Source organism: Cryptosporidium ryanae, assembly GCF_009792415.1.
Source record: "Cryptosporidium ryanae isolate 45019 chromosome Unknown contig_6, whole genome shotgun sequence".
Lineage (NCBI taxonomy): Eukaryota > Apicomplexa > Conoidasida > Eucoccidiorida > Cryptosporidiidae > Cryptosporidium > Cryptosporidium ryanae.
In genome coordinates, this window is record NW_027125539.1 from 23,458 (window position 1) to 49,083 (window position 25,626).

General features: G+C 29.7%; 15 protein-coding genes across 15 annotated transcripts; 8 read left to right on the forward strand and 7 right to left on the reverse strand.

Moving 5' to 3' along the window:
• Position 1: 1 nt before the first annotated feature.
• FG386_002863 (WD40 protein Ciao1) lies at positions 2-1,192 on the reverse strand (the record flags this gene model as incomplete). The annotated part of the gene is made up of 1 exon (XM_067342548.1): positions 2-1,192. The coding sequence occupies one exon, from the start codon at positions 1,190-1,192 to the stop codon at positions 2-4; it is 1,191 nt and encodes a 396-aa protein (XP_067197367.1).
• Positions 1,193-1,724: 532 nt separating this feature from the next.
• FG386_002874 (AT hook motif protein) lies at positions 1,725-2,963 on the forward strand (the record flags this gene model as incomplete). The annotated part of the gene is made up of 1 exon (XM_067342559.1): positions 1,725-2,963. One exon carries the CDS (start codon positions 1,725-1,727, stop codon positions 2,961-2,963), a length of 1,239 nt encoding a protein of 412 aa, XP_067197378.1.
• A 104-nt stretch (positions 2,964-3,067) lies between these two features.
• On the reverse strand, positions 3,068-3,445 carry FG386_002885 (aspartyl protease-like; the record flags this gene model as incomplete). The annotated part of the gene is made up of 1 exon (XM_067342570.1): positions 3,068-3,445. One exon carries the CDS (start codon positions 3,443-3,445, stop codon positions 3,068-3,070), a length of 378 nt encoding a protein of 125 aa, XP_067197389.1.
• A 163-nt stretch (positions 3,446-3,608) lies between these two features.
• Positions 3,609-4,043, forward strand: FG386_002896 (RNA polymerase II B8 subunit; the record flags this gene model as incomplete). Its single annotated transcript, XM_067342581.1, has 1 exon — positions 3,609-4,043. The coding sequence occupies one exon, from the start codon at positions 3,609-3,611 to the stop codon at positions 4,041-4,043; it is 435 nt and encodes a 144-aa protein (XP_067197400.1).
• A 278-nt stretch (positions 4,044-4,321) lies between these two features.
• FG386_002903 (40S ribosomal protein S26) lies at positions 4,322-4,645 on the reverse strand (the record flags this gene model as incomplete). The annotated part of the gene is made up of 1 exon (XM_067342588.1): positions 4,322-4,645. The coding sequence occupies one exon, from the start codon at positions 4,643-4,645 to the stop codon at positions 4,322-4,324; it is 324 nt and encodes a 107-aa protein (XP_067197407.1).
• Positions 4,646-5,002: 357 nt separating this feature from the next.
• Positions 5,003-5,566, reverse strand: FG386_002904 (DnaJ; the record flags this gene model as incomplete). Its single annotated transcript, XM_067342589.1, has 1 exon — positions 5,003-5,566. The coding sequence occupies one exon, from the start codon at positions 5,564-5,566 to the stop codon at positions 5,003-5,005; it is 564 nt and encodes a 187-aa protein (XP_067197408.1).
• Positions 5,567-6,017: 451 nt separating this feature from the next.
• FG386_002905 (coiled coil protein) lies at positions 6,018-8,003 on the forward strand (the record flags this gene model as incomplete). Its single annotated transcript, XM_067342590.1, has 1 exon — positions 6,018-8,003. One exon carries the CDS (start codon positions 6,018-6,020, stop codon positions 8,001-8,003), a length of 1,986 nt encoding a protein of 661 aa, XP_067197409.1.
• A 902-nt stretch (positions 8,004-8,905) lies between these two features.
• Positions 8,906-14,635, forward strand: FG386_002907 (uncharacterized protein; the record flags this gene model as incomplete). The annotated part of the gene is made up of 5 exons (XM_067342592.1): positions 8,906-13,562; positions 13,808-14,019; positions 14,113-14,363; positions 14,389-14,401; positions 14,477-14,635. 5 exons carry the CDS (start codon positions 8,906-8,908, stop codon positions 14,633-14,635), a joined length of 5,292 nt encoding a protein of 1,763 aa, XP_067197411.1.
• A 366-nt stretch (positions 14,636-15,001) lies between these two features.
• FG386_002908 (uncharacterized protein) lies at positions 15,002-16,297 on the reverse strand (the record flags this gene model as incomplete). Its single annotated transcript, XM_067342593.1, has 1 exon — positions 15,002-16,297. The coding sequence occupies one exon, from the start codon at positions 16,295-16,297 to the stop codon at positions 15,002-15,004; it is 1,296 nt and encodes a 431-aa protein (XP_067197412.1).
• Positions 16,298-17,581: 1,284 nt separating this feature from the next.
• Positions 17,582-18,418, forward strand: FG386_002909 (uncharacterized protein; the record flags this gene model as incomplete). The annotated part of the gene is made up of 1 exon (XM_067342594.1): positions 17,582-18,418. One exon carries the CDS (start codon positions 17,582-17,584, stop codon positions 18,416-18,418), a length of 837 nt encoding a protein of 278 aa, XP_067197413.1.
• A 178-nt stretch (positions 18,419-18,596) lies between these two features.
• Positions 18,597-19,166, forward strand: FG386_002910 (uncharacterized protein; the record flags this gene model as incomplete). Its single annotated transcript, XM_067342595.1, has 1 exon — positions 18,597-19,166. One exon carries the CDS (start codon positions 18,597-18,599, stop codon positions 19,164-19,166), a length of 570 nt encoding a protein of 189 aa, XP_067197414.1.
• Positions 19,167-19,612: 446 nt separating this feature from the next.
• Positions 19,613-21,346, reverse strand: FG386_002911 (uncharacterized protein; the record flags this gene model as incomplete). The annotated part of the gene is made up of 1 exon (XM_067342596.1): positions 19,613-21,346. One exon carries the CDS (start codon positions 21,344-21,346, stop codon positions 19,613-19,615), a length of 1,734 nt encoding a protein of 577 aa, XP_067197415.1.
• A 362-nt stretch (positions 21,347-21,708) lies between these two features.
• FG386_002912 (protein phosphatase 4) lies at positions 21,709-22,623 on the forward strand (the record flags this gene model as incomplete). The annotated part of the gene is made up of 1 exon (XM_067342597.1): positions 21,709-22,623. One exon carries the CDS (start codon positions 21,709-21,711, stop codon positions 22,621-22,623), a length of 915 nt encoding a protein of 304 aa, XP_067197416.1.
• Positions 22,624-22,758: 135 nt separating this feature from the next.
• Positions 22,759-23,715, reverse strand: FG386_002913 (uncharacterized protein; the record flags this gene model as incomplete). Its single annotated transcript, XM_067342598.1, has 1 exon — positions 22,759-23,715. The coding sequence occupies one exon, from the start codon at positions 23,713-23,715 to the stop codon at positions 22,759-22,761; it is 957 nt and encodes a 318-aa protein (XP_067197417.1).
• Positions 23,716-24,548: 833 nt separating this feature from the next.
• Positions 24,549-25,205, forward strand: FG386_002914 (uncharacterized protein; the record flags this gene model as incomplete). The annotated part of the gene is made up of 1 exon (XM_067342599.1): positions 24,549-25,205. The coding sequence occupies one exon, from the start codon at positions 24,549-24,551 to the stop codon at positions 25,203-25,205; it is 657 nt and encodes a 218-aa protein (XP_067197418.1).
• Between the last annotated feature and the right edge of the window lie 421 nt (positions 25,206-25,626).

The following is a 25,626-nucleotide window of genomic DNA, read 5'->3' on the forward strand; positions in this document are numbered from 1 at the left end:
CTTAAAAATTGATTTTCCATAAAATTATGCTACCATCATCGCCGCATGATATAAACTCCCCATTTTTACCGTCATTCATCCAAGAGATGGAATTTATCTCACCTTTGTGGGCATTTTCTTCTTGATGAATATGCTCCAGTTTTTTTTGATTATCTATTGAAAAAATATTCAAACTCTTGTCTGCGGATGCACAGACTGCAAAATTTAGATATTTACACCATTCTACAGAATAAATAGGAAATGAATACTTATCTCTGCTAATGTTTTTCTTATCGAAATTAAATTGATCAACCTGTTCATATATTGGAATACTTTTGATACTAGTTGTGTGATTAAGTATAGTTTTGAAAGCTGATGTTATCACACAATTTACTCCATTCATTGAATGAAAGAAGTTTCTCATTTTGAAATGATCGCTGTTCCACAAAATGATAGTGGAGTCATCGGAACATGATATCAAATAACTCCCACAAGGACTGAATGCAAAATCCCATACAGTAGATGTGTGCCCACTGAGTACATAGTATTTTACCCATTCAGATTTATCACTCTTATCGCCCAATAATTGAGAAGAAGGTACCCAAACTATAATAGTATTGTCATAAGAACATGAGAAAAGAATCATAGGTGCTACTGGATGCCATTTAACCTTTTTTATATCATTATTATGTCCAGTTAATACACCAATACAGTCATAGTCTATTGAGGTACCCTTAATTCTATCATTATTCACTGCTAATGAAAATATCCATATTGCTTTATCCCTGCAGGATGCGGCAATTACATTATTATCGCTCCAATCTATGCACTTAACTTCACTCTCTGGCCCCAAGATTTTACATACACTGACCCAACCAACACTCTTTGAAACAAATTCCCATATAGTAATTGTATGGTCAAAACTTGCAGAAATTAACATTTTTCCGCAAGGTGACCATTTAACTTTTCTAATTATCCTTGTATGCTCTAAATCTCCAAACTCGTACGCTTTGACCCATTTACTCTTATAAACAGTGTTTGATTCAACCCCTTCTACCTCAATATACCATTTGTGTTCTTTTATGTCTGAATCAATCCAAATTGTGATCTTTTCGTTGCAAGATGCAATTATTCTATCAATTGGATGACATGCCACAGACCAAATAATTCCAAAAGTATTTCCTACAACTCCTAACCTCTCCAAAGATACCATATCTAACTCAGTTAAAATAAATAACCCTTTCTAAATCATTAAAAATATACAAGTTACTCCCTAAAAAGACTATTCGTTGGGTTTTTTTCCGGTTGTCCATTCCGGACAGTTGCGCTAAAAAAAATCGTGCAAATAAATTCGTCTCGAAGCAACAATGAAAAATTTTAAATAATTAACAAACTCGCTTTGATCACACTAATGATACCAAATTCTTAAAGCCATAACCTTGTTATACGCATCAATATTATTCTATAACATATTTATGCATCATTGTTTCCCACTGCATAAAATAAAGATTGAATTCTGTTTATTTAATTATACTTCATGAAAAAAATTTAATATATTAATATTCTGTTCTTTTGATGTCTTAAGATTTTATATTCATATTAAAATCTGTGAGAAAAAATTCTCATCTTATTCTGTTCTTTTTGTTTCGGGACGAACCTATTATTTTGTTGAAAATAGTTATATCAAGGTAATATCCCTATTTTTCCCTTAAAATATCTTAATTTAAAATTTAAAACTACTAATTATGAATATTTCGAAAAATATTTTAAAATTTTTTCTTCTTTTTGTTATAATAAGGATATGTGCAGCGAAAAGATATTTTACTATTGACATAAATGGTGTGAAAAATAAAAATGGCTATTACTCAATAAATATATACATTGGAACGCCTCCCCAGAAACAAAGCTTAATAATTGATACAGGAAGTTCGCATATTAGTTTAAGTTGTTCGACATGTTATAATTGTGCAATTCATGAATATCCAACATTTAACTTATTAAAATCGAAGTCAGGACTATGGTGTAAAAATAAGGAGTTTAAAGTTGATTTTTGTAAATATACACATCAATTTGGTGAAGGAAGCATTATATCAGGAAGATACTTTTCTGATGTGTTAAGTTTTTACGGAGGCAAAAAACAGTATAAATTAAGAGACAAAAATTATTTCAAGTATGATTTTATAGGTTGTAACGAGTTCGAAACAAAAAACTTCTTGAAGCAAAATGCGAATGGAATAATTGGCATGGGACTTAAAAAAAATATTTATGGATATAATATTGTAACAGAGATTCTAAAGTCAGCAAAAAGAATACTAAATATTTCGAGTGGAGATATGGTAATATCTTTATGCTTATTAATTGATAGTGGAACAATGAATATAGGGGAACTTAATGATGATATAATCGAGGAAAATATAACAGAAGAAGGTATTAATAAAGGTACTATTTATTGGATTCCGCTAGTTACACCTTCAAACCTGTACAATATATACTTTCAAGAAATTATTTTCCACATTGACAACAACGATGAAAAAGTGTACACAGACAAAATATCAGCAATAATAGATGTTGGTTCAACATTCACATACTTACCAAAGAAATTATTTAATTTGTTAATAAATAAATTTTCTCAAATATGTAATCGAACAAACAAAATTGAATTAGGTATTTGTATCGTGTTAAACAATTCGTTTTGTTGGAGAAATGTAACAAGAATTTACAACTCATTTCCAATAATTAAAATAAAGTTTAAGGGGCAGAATCAAATAATTAATTGGGAATATCAATCTTATCTATATTCCTATGAGAAAAATTTATGGTGCTTGGGAATTAAAGAACAAAATGTTGGTCAAGTAAATAGTATTATTCTCGGAATAAGTTTCTTAATTAATAGGCAAATAATTTTGGATCCATCAAAAAAAAGAGTAGGTTTGAATGGATTTATCATCAATAAATGTAACAAAAGAAGTTATATTAAAAACTAAAGAACTAAATCTTGCATATAATAATATATTTCACTATTTTTATTTAATTGTGACTCAATATATGTAAAACTCTGAACGTCACATTGAAATAAAAATAAAAAATTCTATTTGGAATTTCTATTCATTTTTCCCCTTGTTGAAGTTCTTAGAGAAGCTGATCTTACTGCAAACGCTCTTTTGTTTCCTGCAGCACCTAGAATGGTTGCTCTATTTTTTGCATTCGCTGCCAATTTAAACATTGGGGCATTCTTAAGCATATCAGGAAGAATGCAAAACCTTATTTGACTGCCTCTAATATAGCATTGTTCAAGAACAAGTGGTTTCCCATCCTTCATCGTTATATTTACGTTTTCCAACATACAATTCATATTGTCCTCTACATGAGCTAATGTCCCACGGTAAAGATCTCCTGACTTCATCTCAATTGTAACTGTATGCCCAAGACCCTCATATAATAGTTTAACTGGAATTCCAATAGACATAATTGTTATAAAGTACTAAAATTTAATGCTTTTGAAAAGGAAAAACTGTCAATACCAGTTTTTCTTTTCTTTTTTTGTAGCGGGAAACTGTGTCATCCTGTAGAGAATTATTAGGATTATAAAAATAATATATATTGGAGTTATCCCTACTTGTTTTAATTTGATGGCACTTCCATCTTGTTTGTTTGAAGATAGATTTGTAATTAATAGTGTTGATAATGGGAAGTTTGAGCGAGTTGGGAGAGTTAGAGGTAAAAGCGTTGGATTTGACGCTGACTTAATTATGGATATAAATAATGAACTTTTTCCAGTAAGAGAAAAAGAGAGTCTATATATTGGTTTGTCATCCCAGGTTTCTTCGAATAATGAGTGTATTATTTGGGATAATTCTGGGCCTCAAACACTGATGGACCAATACGACTATGTAATGTACGGCAAAATATATCGCATTGAAGAGAAACAATCAGATAGGAGGAGTCTATATGCTTCCTTCGGTGGACTGTTAATGTCAATAACAGCTGATAGAAACCTCGTTGGAGACTTCTCTCTCGATATGAGAATATATTGTTTAGTCAGAAGGTCTGAAGATATTATCTAGATAGGTTCGGTAGAAGCATTAGGCATTTAACCTTACATATAGAATTCTAGATGTGAGAAATTTCATATAATTTTCTATTTTTGAGAACAAACTCCAACTGAAAGCATCAAAACTCACTGGATGTAGAATCTTTTAAACAGATAAACCTTAAAAGTAAGAACTATAAGAGTCAATCTACTCCTTTAAGAATAATTCCATATAGATGATGACATCTAAGGCAGATTCAGGTGATATAATTCATGTATATCTGCGGAATCATTATGAAATTGAAAGTCAACCTAGACTTGAGTCTTAAATCTTTGCGAGTTGGGGTTGACTCTAATTTTTCTATCCGAAACACTGCGTACACGAACTGTCCTTGAGTGGATTGCACATGAAACACAGTAACACATTTTATTGTACAATTTAGGTAAGGCATATGTTGGATAAACTGATGCATCACGGATATCTCTTTGAGAAGAGGCATCAACAATGTTCCTTACAACAAAACGTTTAATTGCCTTATCTTTGGAAACGCATCGTCCACAGTTGCTGCAACGTATTGCTACTACGTGGCCACGACCTTTCTTCGAACGACCATTGTTGCGACGTTTGCTTGGCATTTTCACTTCCACAAAAACTCAGTAATATCAAAAAACAACTAGTCTTTAGCTATTTATAGGTATAATATACACAATATCCAACGAATAATTACTATAATACGACCGGGTCAAATTTCAAGAACAATTAGAACTTTTAAAGTACGTCTCTATATATTGTCTATTAGACAGGAAAGTTAAAAAACAACTTCGTCTCATGGCGCCCATAGAAACAATAAATCAGGATGATTTACGTGTCTATGTCGAAATGGGCTCCCCTTCCGAGAACGTAATGTAATTTTAAAAAAGAACGTGATTTTTCTTGCACGTAATTAAGAACTATTCAGGCGAGCATATATATATGTAGCTGAAATTCATATTCTATAAATCGAATCTTCTTAATTTTCTCAGTACCATCTGTTCGAATTGCTCGAACTCCCCTATTATATTGTTTGTTTTTTCTTTAAGAATTCTTTGAAGTATACAATTGGATTTAAAGTTTTTTTCTATTGCCTCTGATTTTTCAAAGGTTGTTTTGTACAGGTTTATTAAAGGTAACGATTCTTTTCGAAGCCTATGGAGCAGTTTTTCCAATGTGTGTTTTTTTTCTATTTCCTCCATGTTTCTGTACATCTTTCTTTTATGCTGAATCTTGTGTTTGTCGAGTTCGTTTTTATCCTCTCTAACGGATATCTTTCTCGTATTATCTTTTGACTTAAAACTTTCTTCAAATCTCCTTCTTCCAGTTTCATCACGCAAAAGCACATATGCATTCAAAAGTTTCGTAAAGTTTTCATGCGCAGTTTTATAGTCTCCATATCTGTTTTTGTCAGGATGAATCTCTTTTGCCAATTTCCTATATGCATACTTTATTTCGTCCGTTGAAACCCCCACTTCAAGCCTCAAGAGTTTATATGCAGACAAGTAATCACAGTAAGAAGTCATACTTATTCCATTTATCAGAACAAATTCACATTTGATACAGTTAATAACAAAAACATTGTAACATCTAAGACAAATTAATATTCCTTTATTTAAAAAAATTAAATGGAAAAAAAAAAGGAAATTGACTCGTGACTAATTTTTAGTTCGCCGCTCTAAAAGAACCATAGAATACATGGAAGTAATTGAAAATGAAAACAGAATAATTAAACAGTGGAAAAAAAAAGCCAAAACACTTATTTTGAAAAATTCTAAAAACATTTTAGAGTGAATTAACATTTAAATTTATATTTTTTTTGTTATTCAATTAAAAAAATAGCGTATGTCATATTTACGTTCATTTCACACAGTAATGTCTTTCATGCTTACACGAAGGGACTAATTAGTTAACTTAGTGGAATGAAATTTATTAGAAAACACGTAACAAATACAATATTTTTAAAAGTTATTTGCGATGTCCCTGCAAGATACAGCTTCGACTGCTGGAATTCTTGCAGAACTAAATAATAGATTAACATCATATGAAAGCACAATTCGTGAATTACGCTCGAAAAATAGAGATTTTATAGGCAGACTAAGAGATAGTCAACAAATCAGGAAGGACTTATGTGTTAAAGTTAATAGTCTACAAAATGACTTAGAAAAAAAAGAAAAAGAACTAAAACTTCAAAAAGATCAAAACAAACAACTAAAAAAGAGGATTACGAATTTAAATGAACTGAATTCAAACTATCAAAGTAAGATTGAGGAACTCAAATCATTATGTGAAGAACTTCGTATATCAAACAAAAACTATGAAAAAGCTAATGGAATTGAAATTGAAAATAATAAAGAGGCAAATTCTGAGAATAAAAATTCGCCTCCAACTAATAGAAATCTTAAAAACCTAACAAATTTGCAGAATCAAAATAAGAATGTTGTAAAATTTGTAGATTCAGACAACAAATTAAAAGCTGAATCTAACTCAAGCAAATCACTAATTGTTAAAGAAGATGATTTAAAATTTTCTGTTGAAGAAATAAATGAAGATAATATGAAATACATTCCTGTTCCAGATGATCCAATTGATAGAGCAATTGCAACATTTACGAATAGTAGAGAAAATAAAATACTTTTTACAAGAGTTAAGCAAGGAACATATGTTTATGGAAGATTAATGGTGGAAGCTAAGTTGGTAACAAAACCTGGAATTGACAAGAATAAGCCATTGCTTAGAATCGTTTCAAGAGGTAAATTGTATACTTTGGCAGATTTTGTAAATACTCATGAGAATGAAGAATTAAACAACATTGAGTACAGCATAAGAAACCAAAAAAATACGAACCTGTTATCTTCAGAGGGCCAAGCATTAGTTGTCACATCCCCTCTAAATAACTTCAGAACAACTGTTCAAACTCCATCTTCTCCCATAGCACTTGCTGCATCTTCATCAATTTCTAGCCAAAATAAAATACAATCTACTCAAACAGCATCCACAGGTTTCCATCAATATATTCAGAGTCCATTACCGCTATCTTCAGATAGGATTCAAATGATAGATTCTAAACAGTCTCAAATTGTTAATTTAAAAAACTATGTGGTAAACTACAAAAATAGTAGATGCGATTTTATTTCCCCACAAAGTGTTAACTCACCTATTCCAACAGCATGTTATTCAAATGTAGTCGGTATTCAACAGTACCCTGTTAATAATAATAATAATAATAATAATAATAATAATAATAATAATAATAATAATAATAATAACAATTTCAATTTAAATCAAACAGCTCTCATTCAACAGCAGTACCAATGTTACCAACCAAATGAAGGATTTAATCATATAAATCAATATAACCAAAATATCAACTATCAGTTTCAGGCTGGAAATGGCTCTACACTCACTGCTCCACCTCCCATGGCAGAATATATGCCTGTGACTACACCAATAATAATGGCAAGGCAGCCTGTCAATTCAGTAAATAATTCTAATAATAATATTAATGGTATATCATTTTCCTCGACAAAAAAAAATACGAAAAATCTAATGTCTGAAGCTGTGGATTTAAAATCTCAGAATAAAGACAAGGTATTTGGTAGAGAGTCACCCAAATCAAAACAATTAAAAGAAAGTATTGATAAAATATCATCACCAATGCTCTTATCAAGAGCAAATGTGAATAATTATGCCTCAATTGAAAAAGATCAGATTTTTAAAGACCTAAATACACTCCATATTAATCCTCGACTTAATCAATCAACTCAAAACATTCAATATTGCCTCGATAAAAATTCAGCGAATGAAGAAATAAAACAAATACAAAACGAAGTTTCTCAAAAATCACGCTCACCTGTTAAATCAGTGAGTTCATCTACAATAAATGAATGGTATAGGCAAGCAAATATTTTGAAAAGATTTAATACATTTGAAAATTTACCAATTTTACAAACGAAAACTTGATATAGGAAATATTTATATTGTAAATTAAATAAGGATTGAGTTGGATTTATAACTCATAAGTTTGAATTTTGTCCCCTTTTAATTTTATAAATAAATCCGTTTTATTTCGTGTGCGTGATATTTTTTCCGTGTGAGCTATGGTTATAAAAAAAAATTTGACTGAAATTTTGTTTATAAAAATGTCTCATCTTCTTTCATCTGTTTTTCATGATCTAGATCCAAGGTTCGATATTGTAAGTTTGATTTAAAATTGTTTCACGCGTTGAGCATTTTTAATTTCTCTTAGATTGAAAGTATATGTAACAAAATACTGTATAAAACAGAAATTGATATCATTAATTTTAAATCGAGACTTGAGACTGAATCTCCGTTAATTAAATTTAATTCTCAGATTGTTTCTTATGATAATGTTGAAAAAAATTGTTACAACCAATACAAAATGAATGAACATTTTAAGTCTCTAGACGAAATGATAACTGCTGTAAACAAAGCAAAAAAACTAGTTAATTCGCTTAAAAGCTGATAAATTGTTGTTAATCATGTCGATAACATGGATGAGTTTCAGTTTTCTAATGAAAAAAAACGATGAACTTGCCTTTAAACATAACCGTTATATATAACTCAGATAGATAAATTAAAGCATTATAGATATAATAGACTATTAAAACATAGATACAAATTGTATTTATAATGAAATTAAATTGATATATAAATAAGACGAGAGAATATTAGCTTTAGTCTAACATACTCTGGATTTAATTGCATGCTTTTTTTCTGAAATTCAGAAATGGCGCTAAGAAATAATCATTTCTTGATAGGAATCCAAACCCTTCAAAATAATATAATGGTAATTCGTTGTTTTTATATTTGTCAGTATTTTATTGATATGCGTTGTTCATATAATGTTTTTTGTTATAAAAAATAATAAAATTGCTTTTGGTGATTTTAAGGAGAGTTTCTCATATTATCTAAAGGGAAAAAACTTGGACCCAATTAATGTCAATAAGAAAAAAAGATTTATTTTTAATGCGACATTTTTTAAAGTTGTTTTCATAATAATTAACTTTATTGCTACTGACTTTATTCTGATTACCTTTCACATTATTACGCAATATCTCGGTCATAATTTATCAGTTCTAACTGTTCTATGGACGATTATTTTGCTTCTAGTACTCAATTTGTTAAAAAGTGCCCATAAATTGAAGTATATATCAAACGAAATTTTTAGTAGAATGGAAAATGATATTAAATTGAATATATTAAAAGGGAAATATATTCATTATTTTAGTAATTCAAATATAATGGTTAATTATTACTTTAAAAATTTAGAGTGTGGATTGACACCCTTTATTTCTATAATATTGTATCCCTTGAGATTATTTTTATTAGTGAATATAGTATGTGGAAGTTATTACGTTTGCATAATTACATCTATAAAGCTTATTATTCTCTTGATAATCTCATTAATCTTTCAAATCACAAATTATATTTTATTTATTATTCCAGAGCAAGAGTCAATATCTGAGAAATTAGAGGAATTCTTTGAAAACATTCAGTCAATTTCTATACTTAAAAATCACAAAGAACTATATCTAAATATGTTTGATGATAAGTTTTCATTTAGTTATTTTTCGAAGAATTGTTTTAAGAATTTTCTATCCTTATTGCAATTTCTTTGTTTATTCTATTTTATTTTTGGTATTATTATTGATATTCAAGACAATTTAGGGTTAATTACTCAAGATTCAGACAAAAATATCAATTGTTTTGTGTTATTTTTATCATTATCATTGTATTTAATTGATTCAATAAACACCGTAAAATTGATTGCTTCGTACATTATAAGCTATAAAAATGCAAGAAAAGCATATGAGAATAAATATAAACGTCAAATTTTGGTTGATTTTATTCAGGATTCAGAAAATAATATCTCTGATAACCTAAATTTAGAGCTAAAGAGTTTGAAAGACTGCAATGAGGGAAGTAATTATATTTCAATAGTGATAGGAAAAAGTATAGAAACTTCGCCTTTAGAACAAAGCCATCTTAACAATATCTGTCCAAACGTTGCTCAATGTAAAAATATGCTAGCTTTTGATAATGTGAAACATGAAAATAACAAGTTTAAAACTTATATAACTACACCAGAGCCCTATGAAAAGGAATATTCATTTAATGCAATGAAGACTGACAATAACTCACCTATTTCAACTTCATTTTCTTCACCTGAAAAAATGGATAAACAAAATATAATAGAGATAAATAATACTTCCATTTTCTGTTTAAATTTGAATGAAAGAAACTTTTTTGTACCTACATATAAATTCTTATCTAATAAATTCGTTTATTGGTTTAATTCATCTCTTGGGGGAATGAATTTTAAGAATAATATATGGAAGCATCAAGAAAATATAAACTGTAAAAATCAATATAATAATAGCAACTATATAGGAAACATTAATCTTTCAGTGACAGAAAACGATTTTTTAATCATACTTGGACCTAATAATTGTGGGAAAACCCTTTTAACGAAATATTTGTCAGGATTCCCAGAAATTTTTAGTAATGGGAATTTTCAAATTAGAGAAAACTACATCAATTCAAAAATATACTTGTTAAATAAAAGAATGTTAGATTTGGTTTCAAATTTTTGTGAGAATAAGTTGAGACCAGAAGTTGATTTACTTGGGTTCATTTTGTCTGGTAAAAAACTTAATAAAAATATATTTGATTTTCTATTTGAGCTGTTATCATTTGGAGATTATTACAGATATGAATTGTCCAAAACTGGTGGAATTAAACATACTCAAAACGAAAAATTAGAAAATGTAATAAAACTTTACCCAATAATCGAAACACAACAAGGATGTAATGAAGCAAAAATTTGTTTGCAACTCTTTCAATTTTTTTATTCTATTTTATGTTCTCACAAAAGTGTTAAAAATTCAACAATTATAATTGATGATGTATTTGATCTGTTGCTTCCCTCTACATCTTTAAGAATAATAGATAATATTGTTTCTAAGGACTCGCTTTCAATATTTAGCAATTTTTCATTTATTATCACGGTTAATGAGAGATTGGAACCATTTTTTTCACAAATTCTTTCTAGAGAAAATTCAAAGCTTAAGTTGATGTCACTCGATGGTAATGGAATATCTAACATACATAATCATTTTGATAAAAATCAAGCTATAGAAAAGAGTATTTACATGATGAATTCAATTCCTCCCATTAATTTTGATATAAATGATATTAATTCAAGACAAGAAATTGACACTTCGATTTATTATTTTAAAGATTCGCCTTTCTCTTCAAACGAGATAAATATCGAACAAATTGAGAGTAAGAAAAATGCAAAGAGGAAATACGAAATATTTGTATTAATATTAGGTATCCTCTCATTTTTTATGAAGCTCTGTGTTTTTTCAAATTTAAATGGATTTCAAAATGACTCAGACTTATATATTTTTACAATCTTAATATTTACTTCTTTAGTTTCGCAATTACATACGAATAAAAACTTTAATATGAACGAATTATCTAACATTATATTTGGATTTTTTGTAATTTCAACTTTCCTCTTTGTAAAGAATGACATACTTAATAGGGAACAACTATCTAATGGTTCAACGAGTAATTCAGATAACATCGGAGAATCTAAAAGACTGATTCCAAATATTCATTATAATTCTACGTTTTTTCTTGAATTTGGTGGAAGTCAGCTTCTAAAAAATACTTCAAAATTTTATAAAGAAAATTATATCAATGAGCGAATTTATATACCTGGAATAAATACAAAGGGTTTTAAAGACGCAATATTTGTCTCTGAATTAATTGAAAAAAAAGTTGCTTCTATTCATGGTATAAACAGAACTGTCACTCCCTTCAAAAATGAAAAGGGATTAACTAGCTCCATACCAAATCATATTGTTCTAGACTTAATTAAAATTCTAATTTTTTACTACTTTATTGACATGATATTAAAAACAGTCCTTCATTTATTCATTTCATCAATTAAAAATGAGAATTCCCTCTCTAAAATTAAAAACAGGCTATTGAATTTATTTTTATATATAGAGTCTACAAAAGATCCTATTTCTGCTACTAACAATATATATATGAGAAGAAATACATTTGCAGACAAAATATTTAATGAGTTGTTTCATTCAAAGGAGGTTTTATTTGAGCACTATTTCTCAATAACAATAAGTATAAATTTACTTTTAGTACTTAACTTAGCAAATTTATATACTGGAAGTATATTTCTAAAAGCAACTACAATACTTTTCATTATATTTACGCTCTCGACTATGTGCAAATTAGTTGGATATTTTGTTAGTGACTCACGAGATCCACCGAAAATTCTCTCTGGAATAAATTTTTATTCGTTTGATCTATTACACTATTTAAAAACAACTGAAATCATTGAGTGGTTTGGGAGTTTAGTAACTAAATCCATCAATTGTAGGTATGAATTTCAGAAATTCAGAAACAGTTATATAGTTAAATTCTATATTTATTCAATATTGCCTATTTTTTTAATTTCCTTAGCTACAATAATAGCTAATAATAGGGGAAGCTCTTATGAATTTAATTCAAATTTGTCACTATTAACTTCAGTGCTATTATTGTTTTTCAGATCAACTCTATCACACGAATTGCTCGATTCTTCAAAAAAATATATAGTTCATTTGAAAGGCCTTCAGAGAAAAATAAGCAATTACTTCGATAAAAATCATTATTCATTAATCAAGATTAATTTATCTTCTTTAACCCCTTCCTCCTCAAGAACAAATAAATCAAATACTTCTAATTCATCTAGAACAGACAATCTATGCAACATAGCGATCGAATTTTCCTCTCCTTTTCTAACAAAATTACAAGAAAGTGATTTTGATTCTCAGTATAATGTTACTAAGGAAACAAATGGAATCGATATATTAATGGTAAATCCCTTGAACTTTGTTGAAAACTCGTATTCTTATGGTTTTGGTTGTTCCCCGCTATCTCCGTTTAGGTATGAAATCATTAAGGTGGGGACTAAATTAGATAAAGTCGGGATAATTTCGAACTACAATTTAGTACCACTGAAATGGAACGTAAGAATGATTCTAGATCCGAATAAAATATTTAAAAATGAATCAAATTCTATTCGTAAAGTATTGGAATCATTTGAATTGATCCCGAAAGATTGCGAAAACGCTGAAATTGAAGGTATTCTAAATCATTCATTGGAAAATTATTGCAACTTGACTAAAGAAATATCAGAAACTAAACAGGAATTTGTCTCGGAATTTAAACTCAGACTCAATAAAGAGTCAAAAATATTAGGAAATTTTGGAAATTACAATTTTTTCACTTCCAACAATATATCGAATATCCAAAAAATATTGTTGCTTGCTCATTTTATCCTTTATTGCCAATATTACCATACTCTTGTAGTACATTTAAACTATAATATGAATGTTGAACCATGGATTTCGTTTATAAAAGGACACATTGTTTATTGCAAAAATTCTTCAATTAAGAATATTATTCTAATTTACATTGATGATGGTAACTCTAATAAATAGCGTTTAAATTTAGAAAAAAAAAAAATATATGCATTCCAGAGTAAATTTCTTTGACAAAATCGATGATTTTTTTCAATGATGTAACTTCCAGCAATTGTTTAAAGTTTAAAATAGAATGTTGTCGGTAACTTAGTTATGTTATTGCCGCTATTGCTTATATAATTCGACTTTTTAAATGTTTTTGAATTCGTTTTGTGTGGAAGCTTAAACGAATTAAAATTAATAAAGATTATCTCAAAAATAACTTTGAGGCATTATTAATGAAATCTAATTGTGAAAGACTCAATAAAATAAGGCAGCAGGTTGAATTTTATCTAAGTGACTCGAACATAAGGCATGACAAGTTTCTAAGAAGTAAACTTGCAGAATTTAATAACGGAAGCAATATCGGGGTCCCAATCTCTCTAATTTTGACATTTAATAAAATGGTAAAACTAAATGTATGTTCATAAAATTTTATAATTATTTCTCACTAATGTTTAATTATTGCAATTTTTAAAATTTGTATAATTTTATGATAAAACAATTATTAGGCATCTGATCAAGACATAATTAATTCTCTCTCTTCATCAAAATCATTGTTCATAAACTTTGAAACTAAAACAATCCATCGTTTTAGACCGATAGATCTAGATTTTTGTTCAATTATACCTTGTGAAAGAATGCTTTTTATTAAAGGAATACCTAGGCACTGGAATCACAAGAATATAAAGGAGCTTCTTCAGGTCTTTGGTAATGTCCAAGTTGTAAGATTACCAAAGGCTAATAAATCAAATTCCAGAAGGTTAGTTTTTTTAACAATTTTTAAGTATTAAAAGAAAAGTAAGTAAATGGAGAATTAAGTCTCCCTTAAAACAAATTATCTTTGATCCAAAATATTACTCTTGTTTATTTCAGATAATTCCAAAAATAACTCATGATTCATTAATACAGACATTATGGTTTTGTAGAAATGGAAACAACCCAACAAGCGAAAAGTGCAATAAAAAACTTCAAAAACTACTCTCCAAGCTCAAAGATGAACATTTTGCCTTGGTCCGAATGGATATCAACTAAAAGTAAATACAAAATGAAGTCAAGACGACAAATGCAAAGTAATACTAATTAAGTCTAATCTGAAAACTAATTGAATAGTATTTCACCCCATTGTTGATACTTCTCGAACTGTTTTAGAACACTCCCCTTAAAGTCTGAAAAATATTTTCAAAGAACTATGGATCTATCATTTTATTACTAGAAAATATTGATATTTCTGTTATCCAATATTTAGGTTCTCTTTTCGGAGTTCAACACCACTTGCTGGAAGCTAATAGTACAAAAACTTTAGAAAGTGAGCTTAATTGTTTACTAAAACGTCACAAGCCTAATAATTATTTAATTTAAATCAAACTGTATTTGCACGAGGCAAAAAAAAGTATAGGGTTAACCCCATTCATTTGAACCCCATGAATTCCACCATTTCTTTCTGACATTTTGGTAATGACTTGGAGAGGCATGGCTTTCTCCGTTCTCCGTGTTGCGAATCGTTCTTAAATTACTTATCATATACCTCGTTAACTCTTTAAGCGAATCTCTAGTATAACCTGTGTAGTACTCAATTGATGGTGCCCAACTCTCTTCGACACCCTCAATTTTATGTGCCAACATTAGACAGGCACACGCCAATTTGGATGCACAAACCCCCATCATGGCAGGCTCGTGTATAGCCAAATGAGACAAGTAAATCGATAGACTTTCAACTCTCGCAGCCTTGTTTCCGGAATATTGATCCTTAAACACCAGACAATATCGCTTGATATAGTCACTGGGTTTAGGAAATTCAATGCACCAATCCAATGCATCCAGGACTACTCCCTCACAAAAAAGAATTGCGGCGATATTGAGACCACATTTTTCTGCAACATCACCTAAAGAAGGTAATGGTGGAATCTTAAGATTTTCTCCCTGGACATATGCTGCTTCATACTTAAGAGCAATCCAAAAACATGTTGCACTTACAAGCGTCATTTCCGAAGCCCTTTGAAAGTGTTTAAGCCCTAATATACGGTCAAGCATTGAATTAGCGATAACAGTAACTTCATCTGGTACGTTGAAGGTTATCTGCAATCCAAAAAGTAGATTAACCCCACTCCTTTTCCATTCCAAAATTTGCTTTCCTACACTAGGCTGTGCTGATACTACCTGTGAAGCTGTGAATAATAGCGACTCTTTGTCTGACTCGCGGTTTCTTGAAGTTTGATAAATTGCTTCTGCATATTCAGAAAAATAGCAAGCGTCTGTATTTTTAACATCAACATTAATTACTTCTTCCAGAGTACTTGTGTATTGTGACCCAATTGACTTTATTTGTTTTTCGGCAAAATTGTTAGACCCTAAAGTATTTTCCTTTTCTGAAATGCCTTCTTTAGACCTTAATTTGTCGTTATTCAAACCAGAAACGATTCGTGCTCCAGACTTTCCTAAGTTAGTACATTTTGAGTTCTCTGTAGTCTTATTTGAAAATTTTTGACAATTCAAAATGGAGTTTCCTAAAGAAGACATACTCCTTGTTATAGGTTTATTTGTTATACCTGAATTTTTAATATTTAAATCATTTACGCTCACATGGGAATTTATTTGGTTTACTAGTTTTCTACTGTTTTCACCATATACCAAGTTATTGCAACTATTAACATTGACATTATTTTGTATTAATTTTCCTATTTTATCTGACCTCATATTACCTAGATCTTATGATAAACCAATATATATCTACTTCAAAATATTGAAAACTACTTCAAACTCAAAAATACCAAGATATATCTCTCCTATATTCTTTCACCTGAAAATTAGTGATAACTATAAAATAAGAACTCAATCCGTAAAGAAAAGTAAGCGGAAATTTCTATATAAAAACCGTTAATTATATTTAATTTATATACCAATCCCTTCAAATATAACAATAAAAATATTTTACACCTTAACACTTAATCTACCTTTTCTTGTACTTTCTGAATCACTAAATCAAAACTAAAATTAATTTATTATTGAGTCCACCTAATCTTATAAAACTTGCTGCCACTTTTATCTATTCTTAATTGATTGTCTTATAGTTCTATTCAGCAATAATCACTTACCAAATACGCTTCAATTGATTTCCATTGCTTCCTTTTTTCACCACTTTTCCAGTAAAATATATATTCCCTGCTTTTTCTCCTTTTTCTTCCTACTTTTTAACTGACTTCTACAACTATGGGATCACAATCCTTTTACCCGTATATGATACATTACGCCAAAAAAAACATGCGGACAGACGTGTCATTAAACCACACATTTTTATTACAGACAAAACGCATGCAAGCAGACGTCATTGGGGACGGACGTGGAAAAAACTACCAGCTACTAGATAGGCGGCACGACGTATATACCCCACTTTCCCATTTATTAATTTAGAACTGATTTTAAAATTATATTAATCATATGGGTTAATCATTTGTTTTAATTTTGTATATATGAAATTTTTATTTGTTCCTTAGTCTAATTATTGAAAATCCTAAGATAATTCCTCGGATTTTTGCCTGGTTTTCTATGTTGCCATTTAGTTTTTACGTGTCCATATTTTTAAAATTAGTAATTAAATTTTAATATTTAAACGTTCCCTCTTAATTGATGTTATTTGTCATTGTTGTATATTTGTTAATCTATAACGTTTCTTACTAAATATTTATTGTATTTCCCCAGGGGGCTTGAACTTCCTGTCTGGTCCACTTTGATTTCAACGTACTATCAACGTTTTGAGGTAATGAAAATGACATTGATGTTACTGAAACTTCTAAATGCACTTTCAAAGTGGCTTAACGCCATTTTTGCATTGGTTTCGAGGATTTGTTACTTCTAATTTGATTATGATATTTTCTAGAATAATTGAACTCAAGTTAGCGGCCTTGTTTTTCTTTTACTTTTTTCTTAAAATTTAGTCTAGTTCCTGTAATTGTAAAAAAAACTACTTAAGAAAACCGAATTATGAAAAAACCTTGCAAAAAATCACATATTTCAGTCACAAATAAACCTAAAAGCTCAAATTCAAAAGTCATTCAACAATCACAAGAAAATAAAAGTACAGCTGAAGTATCGAAAAACCAGAGGCAGAATGGTATTGGAAATTCTAAAAATGCAATTGTAAATGAACTTGTAAGAAACTATGATGAATTTCACTCAGTTGGTGAAAATAGGCACTCTTCAAATTTAAATAATGCAGTTGAATTAAATAATTCAAAGATTCAATTTAAAGGGTCTTTTCAAGGTCCAATATATTACTCTGGAGAAATTCCAGAACCGAAACTCAGAAAAGATATCATAAACTCAAAGATTTCGAAAATAGAAACTTATTTATCACTTTGTGAAGAATTTTATATTGGGTGTTATTCAAAATCAAGTTCGATCTCAACTCTCTTCCAATATTTGATAATCTCTCACAATATTGACTCAGAGGAGAAACTAGAATCTCTATCTAGAAAGCATCAATCAACAAGTATTAATAAAAATAACTCCAAATTCATTCAAAAGCAACCACTCAACTCTGAAGGCATTGTTAACGCAGAAACCGTTATTTCACCACTAGATCTCTTAACTCACCCATTTAGAAACAAGGACACTATAGATCTATGGGGCCCATATGAAGTAATTCTTTTTGAATGCTCAATGTGTAAGTATGGAAAAGAATTTGACAAAATACAAAGAATAATAAAAACTAAAACCACGAAACAAATTGTCGACTTTTATTACTGTATTTGGAAAAGAACAAATAGGTATAAGGCTTGGAAGGAAAATAGGCAATTTTCAGAGCGCATTTTTTCCTAAATCAATTCACAAGATACTTAGTTAATAGAAAATCACAAATTTTAGTATAAATAAGCTCAATATAATGAGTGTTAAAAATGTCTAATATTTTTTAAAGTGCTCATTTTGTTTTTTTATATAGAGCGTTTGTGAATTGCGCCTAAAAGTGGTAATTCTTCGATATTGTACCGGGTAATTCATGTATGCTCCATTTGTTGTGATGGAGGCATATTTCTCTGATGCACCTGTTCTCATAAAGGCAATACAGAGCCTACAACTCAGTAAAGTTAACAAAAAAGGCACTGAGGGTCAACTTTTAACTTGTGAGATTTCACCATTTGGAATAAAATTCAGTAATTCTACACTTGGAAAAGATGTTTATTGTTGTTGTTGGCTAAGAAAAGATATATTCAAGAAATATAAATATGAATTAAGTCACTTGGAAACTATTTCATTTGATATTAGTTACACTACACTTCTAAATTGCATTCAAGTTTTCGGTAGTGATGCAAAAAATCTAGTTATCACATATGATCAAGTAAATTTACACTTAAACATTACTAATGATGAAGGATCAAACACAGATTGTATAATATGTACTTATCATATTTCTGAGAATAATGACCATATTTACCAAATACCTGAACTGAACCCTATTAATAATTGCACTCATTTTGATCACGTAGTAATGTTCCCAAATATTCTAAAAGACCTGATTAAAGATATTTCCGATATTGGAAGACCTGAAAGCTTGGTAAGTTCCAACTAAAACCACGACGAAAATTAATATTTTAAACATAGATAAAATTAGAATTATTTCCACTAAAAGAAAGTAGATGTTGTATGATGTCTTTCTCATGTATTGTAGAAGGGGAAGAATGTGTGTGGGAATTTTCAGACGACCACAATGTTTTTTCCGGAAGTAGTATCAGCAAGTATCACTGTTACTCTTACTTTGTGAGATCTATCTCACAGCTTGAAAGATCCATTTCTGTTTGTTCGTTACTAAGAATCAAAGTTAATGAAAAAGGTTTACTTTTAATTCAAATGGTAATAAAAAACTATAATCATGTAATGAAAGATATAAAGACCGATAATTGTGAAACGTCAATTAAAAAATGTGAAAAAACACAGAATATCATTAATACTGAATTTATAATACAACCTGTAAATAACTAAAATTTTAATTAGTAATAAACCGTTATTTTCTCACTATTATATATTGGCATCATTATTATTTACAACAGTTATACTTATCAAAAAAATTTCATCATTCCTTCTAAATACTAAGATATACAAATCGTTAACAGAGTTGGTACTGTTATTATCGTTTCCGTGTGGTTTGTATCTAAAAGATATGTTACATGTGTCAATTCCTTCCAAATGAATTAGACTCCAATTATAATTTCCTGCTGCGACTTGACTAACAATAAACCATATATACTTTTGTATTAATTTTGGCCTCAAAATGCCGTTAATATTTACTATTTCACTCGGTACGCTATCCATATGAACATTTGATAAAATTGAATCTTGCATGTTATCTTCAGATGAATTTGTGGTATTAAACTTATCGAACCTGTATTCCCATAAATTAAAAGGATTAATATCAAAATACTCGCGAAATATTTTTTGATTCTTTATTATGTCAAAATATTCAACGATCTGTTCGACTATTAGTGAGTCAGAAATTAAATTACCTTGATCTTTGCCTGAAAATAAATGATCTATTAAAAAATTAGTGTTGATAAATACTGCTTTATCTTGAGATAAATCAATCGAGTCGTTACCCTCATTGAAAAACCATTCAAACTTCTTCTTTTCTCCACTGCTATTCGTCTCTAGTAGACTCAAGTCAACACCTTCAATTACTATTTTTACATTTTCAGAAGTGAGTTGAACATTTGGTGATCCATTCAACTTCAATATAACCTTAATTCTCTGCAACAGTTCTGCTTCACCGTTGCATAAATTTAGTTTGTCATTATCTAAATAGCCAACAAACTCTGAGACAGTGAAGTTGTCTATTCCCAGTTGTTTTTGTATTGAAAAATAAAATGGATTTTTACCTGTTCCTCTCGAAAGATAGGAGAAACTCAAATTTGAGTTTCTATATGGGGAGTGATCTGACTTAGAAATACAATTACAATAGCAACTATTCCTTGTATTATTGATGTTAAATTGACAATGAATACAAATAATTTCGTTGGGTCCTGTGTAAATATTGGAGAAATCAAACATTAAATCGTTTACAACATGACTTTTCTCACTATCAATAAGAGGGTTAGTGAAATTTTTATTTATCTTCACAAAATTGAACGCATTGTCTATGCTTGAATCATAAATTTCTTCAATATTGCTACAAGTTTCCACCTTTATTTCTTCTGGTAAAATCCTAAGGCTTTCTTTATCGTTCCAATACGATTTGTCAGAAGCCTCTATCTTTAAAAAAAAGAAATTATTATATTTTAGCATATGTGGAGGTAATTTTAGGTACTTTGAAATGTTTATTGCATGTTTATGAAGCTTATTTGGCACTCTAATTACTCCTTGAATATCGGTAATATAATAATTTTTATTATCAACCTTAAATTGTTTATTAAAAATAGAAAATGAGCAATCTGAGTCAAAATTAGTATTTGGGGATGACATGAATCCCCCATTGTTGTCAACAATGGCTGATTGAATGAAAGGAATTGAAAAAATACTGTTAGGATAGACATTCTGTATTAAGTAGAAATTAGAATTAGAAAAAAGATCCAATGAAGAATCAAAGTAATCATTGTGATTACATTTAGGTCTTATCCATGTAAAATTATCGATGAATGGGTGTTGAGTAATAATATTAGTAATCTCATTGTCAAATAACATGTACCATGACTGAATTGTTGACTTTTTCAAGATGGTCTTAAATCTACCCCCTATAGTGAATCTAAGAAAATTCTTCATAATACATAATTAAAATTAAATATTTGTTATGTTTGATATTTTAGATAAAAATCAACAATAACTTCGTAGAGTGCTAATAAATTCTCAGAGTATCAAAAAAATTGTTGGATTTAAGAAACGTTATTGCCGGCAAAAGCAATTTAGAGACAATCACGATTGAACCAAAAAAAAAAAAAAAATAGACGAGGGCAACAAAAAAAAATTAAATAAATAAATAAGAATTATTAAACTCACCGATTTAAACACAATCTGACCTAACAATTTTATACAAAATAAAACTTATGCCAACGATACTAAAAGTGCAGTCAGATCTGCTAGGAGTATTTACCCATCATATTTCGGTTTCTAAATGAAACTTCAAAATGAGTGACCTTGACAGACAAATTGAACAACTTAGGCGTTGTGAGCCGATTAAAGAATCAGAAGTTAAGCTTCTTTGTATGAAGGCGAGAGAAATTCTTGTAGAAGAAGCTAATGTACAAAGAATAGATACTCCAGTTACAATTTGTGGAGACATTCATGGTCAGTTTTTCGATTTAATGGAGCTATTCAAAGTAGGTGGTGAACTCCCTGATACAAACTACCTATTTTTAGGTGACTTTGTTGATAGAGGTTACTACAGTGTTGAGACATTCCTGTTATTAATTGCATTAAAGGTCAGATATCCTGATAGAATAATGTTAATAAGGGGAAACCATGAAACCAGACAAATTACGCAAGTATATGGGTTTTATGACGAATGCCTTAGGAAATATGGAAGTGTTAATGTTTGGAGATATTGTACAGAAATTTTTGATTATCTTTCTCTTGCCTCTTTAATAGAGGATAGAATATTATGTGTACATGGAGGCCTCTCCCCAAGTATTACAACAATCGATGAGATAAGGAGCTTGGATAGAAAACAAGAAGTTCCCCATGACGGATCCATGTGTGATCTTCTTTGGTCAGACCCGGAAGATATAAACGGTTGGGGAATTAGTCCAAGAGGTGCAGGCTATATTTTTGGATCTGATGTAGTTAAAAGTTTCAATCATTGTAATGATATTGAACTTATTACACGTGCTCATCAGCTCGCTATGGATGGTTACAAATGGTGGTTTGATCAAAATTTGGTTACCGTATGGAGTGCACCAAATTATTGTTATAGATGTGGTAATATTGCGACTGTAATGGAGCTTGATGAGCAACTAAACTACCATTTCAAGACTTTTGAGGCGGCTCCTGCTGAACAAAGGGGAATTCCTGCTAAGAGACCAGCTCCTGATTATTTTATCTAATACCACAAAACTTATCTATCTTTATATAACTTTGAATGTGTTGTAACTTTATAATCTCACTCTAAATCGGATAAATAGGTTTGATTTGAACATTTAATAAAATACAAGTATAAATCATCCTACAAAGGCTTTTTTTCAGAACATATTGATAAGTTTTAACAAACTTTCGTGAATTAGAAACATAATTCCACTATGAAGGCAAACCTTAGGAATATGAGTTGTAATTCCTGGATATATGTGATCTCTTAAAATACATGCAAGGAATTTATAATTACAAATATCTCTTTTTATTAAATTTGAATCAACTGGAATATTTTCCAATTTAGATATTTGGATTCTTGCTCTTATAACCTGTAATGGATAAGTAATAAATGCAGCAATAAATTTTGCTGAAAAACCTATCATGAAATAGAAGAAACTTCTTAAAACTAAATTTTTTTCTGAAATAAGACTGTACCTATTCTTCAAAAAATCATATGCTACAAATTGTATCATTGAATGCGGTATAAGCAATAGGCTTATGAGAATTCCAGAATATAAACCTGATATGCCATCTTTCCTATAAATTGAGTTCAGGCACTCAATGAAGCCATTTACACCTGAAGAGTAGTGTTTCCAACCTTTCTCTCTATTTTCTGGTGACTGTGTTTCTATCCTCGTTTTTACCAACCATAGTGGATGCACAAATAGAGTAGAAATCACACTTGCAATTAGTGTCGCAATTGAATTTGTTTTTGGAGAAATTATTAATATATCGTTGATAGGCCTTTTAAATACTTTACTTCCTTTCTCTAGATTAATTTTCTCGAAATTGTAACGGATAAAATCGAATAAATACCTGAATATGAACCAAGAAACTCCAGAAGCAATAATTTGACCAGTAGTACCTTTGTATAAACCCAACAACCCTTCTGTTTTTATAATATGCTCAACTGAGTGAATAAAGGATGGAAATGCAACCACTGCACCCTTTGAAGTGGCTGAAACCTGTTGGCGTGTTTTTATTACATCAAGTGGATGCAATATAATTGATGTTGTAATTGCAGACAGAAATGAAGATAATGCAGTTATTAGTATTTCGCTTTCGTTCATTTTCAAATATACATTATTTTTCACTTATAAACCAATTAAAGAGTTATTTATATAAAGTTTAACTAAAAACCACGATTTAACTGCCATTTAGTAACAATTAAGAAAAAAACATACTAGAAAACAAATTAAATATTCTCTGTATTTCCTCGTCTTTTTGAATAATATTCACTACACAGCCGCTCTAGTACTGTAATACTTATGAAATTATAGTTTTTTTTTCGAAAAAGAACTATTATTTTTTCATATGATGGCAAACGATCCAAACTGATATCATAATTATTAACTTTTTTCTATTCGATTTTTGTTATTTTTAGTCGGCCCATTTTTGTTGCCCACATTAAATACAAAAATATCTTTAAATACAAAGCAAGTTTAAGAATACTCTAATAATATAGGAGAAATTAATATCACAAGAGTTTTGGCAGAAAATAAATATTTTATGAAAAGCAACTCTGAAATCAATTCAAATATCAATATTTTTTGATTTTTTTAATTTGAAAAAGTAATTACTGTAATAAATTTGAATATCACGCGAATAAAATGACAAATCCAATAGTTTAATTTTAATTAACTTCCTTTAACATAAGTAATTCCTACCTTTTTTTGACCTCTGAATTTTCAGGCACTTGAAAGCCTGTTGTCACACAATGCACACCACTATTTTTCACACCACTAAGAATACCTTTTAGATAAAGATTTCTTTCACCTTTATATTCTCAAAACGTAGTAATTTGTTCTGAATAAAATCATTCATCGAGTCCTACCACATATCGTAACAATAACACTTATTATGTGAAAAAAAAAAAATAATAATAATAAATGCAAGATCCGATATGGTGTATACTTTGATTAAATTGCTCGTGATTAGTGTACTTTTTTACAACGTCATTTGGGATAATTATATGGTCCACAACATTTCCTATTTGAAGTTAAGAGGATCTAATGATGAAACATCTAGTTACCTAAACTCAGGACCACATTACACAGGGATGATGATTGGTGGGAGACATGTTGGTGTTGAGCACTCAATTGATTTAGGAGATCTTTCACAAGTTACACGCTGCATATTTTACTCCACGCATCCAGGGTCTTGCAATCCATCAGGAACAGTTATAAATCCATGCCACTTCTGTAGAACAGAAGTTGTTTATAGAGTTGCATCTGCAAGTTGCCCTGGTGATGAATCTTTTCCTCCAAGTTTGGCTCCATTATATATGTGGGTACTGAAACCATATCACATTAAGAAAAGGCTTGGCCACCAATATTTGTGTGCTGTAGAACCCAACCCTGCTGCAAAATATGCTTCAAAATCTTCTTCCGGGGAAACACCACTTTCCTCTGACGAAAATTTATATCTTCTTCCTCCAGATGTGCCATATTCATCAAACCAGCAAGATGGTTCACTGAGCGAGAATACTCTAATAATGATAATAGGATCGGGCGTCTTAATCACTTTGCTGCTATGCGGAATTGGCCTGTACCTTGTCTAATCCGTCAAACCTATGAAGCCTTAGATCAGAAAATACCACCCCAATTGGTGATCCTCAGTTGTCTTAATTCCTTTTTTTTATCTGAGTTTCGGTTACTAAGTCTATATTCAGTTGGTTAATGTCTGAGAACAGTTTCATGCAGGCATATCAGTTCGGCTTTTCCGATATTAAACACAAAAAAACAAGGGCAAAAACACAAAAGTCTCAGATTCACACATCAAATAGGTATATAAGCATAATAATACTAAATAAGTAAATATCAAGGTAATATAAATTCAAAATACTATTCCTCTTCTCATAATATTTATTAAAAAAAACTACCCGGGGTCAATTTACATAGGATTCCCTCTTTTCTCTCCAAAGGGAAAAAATAAAAGTTTAAGCGGGAAGTTACCAGGTTCGTGTAATATTGCTATTTTTG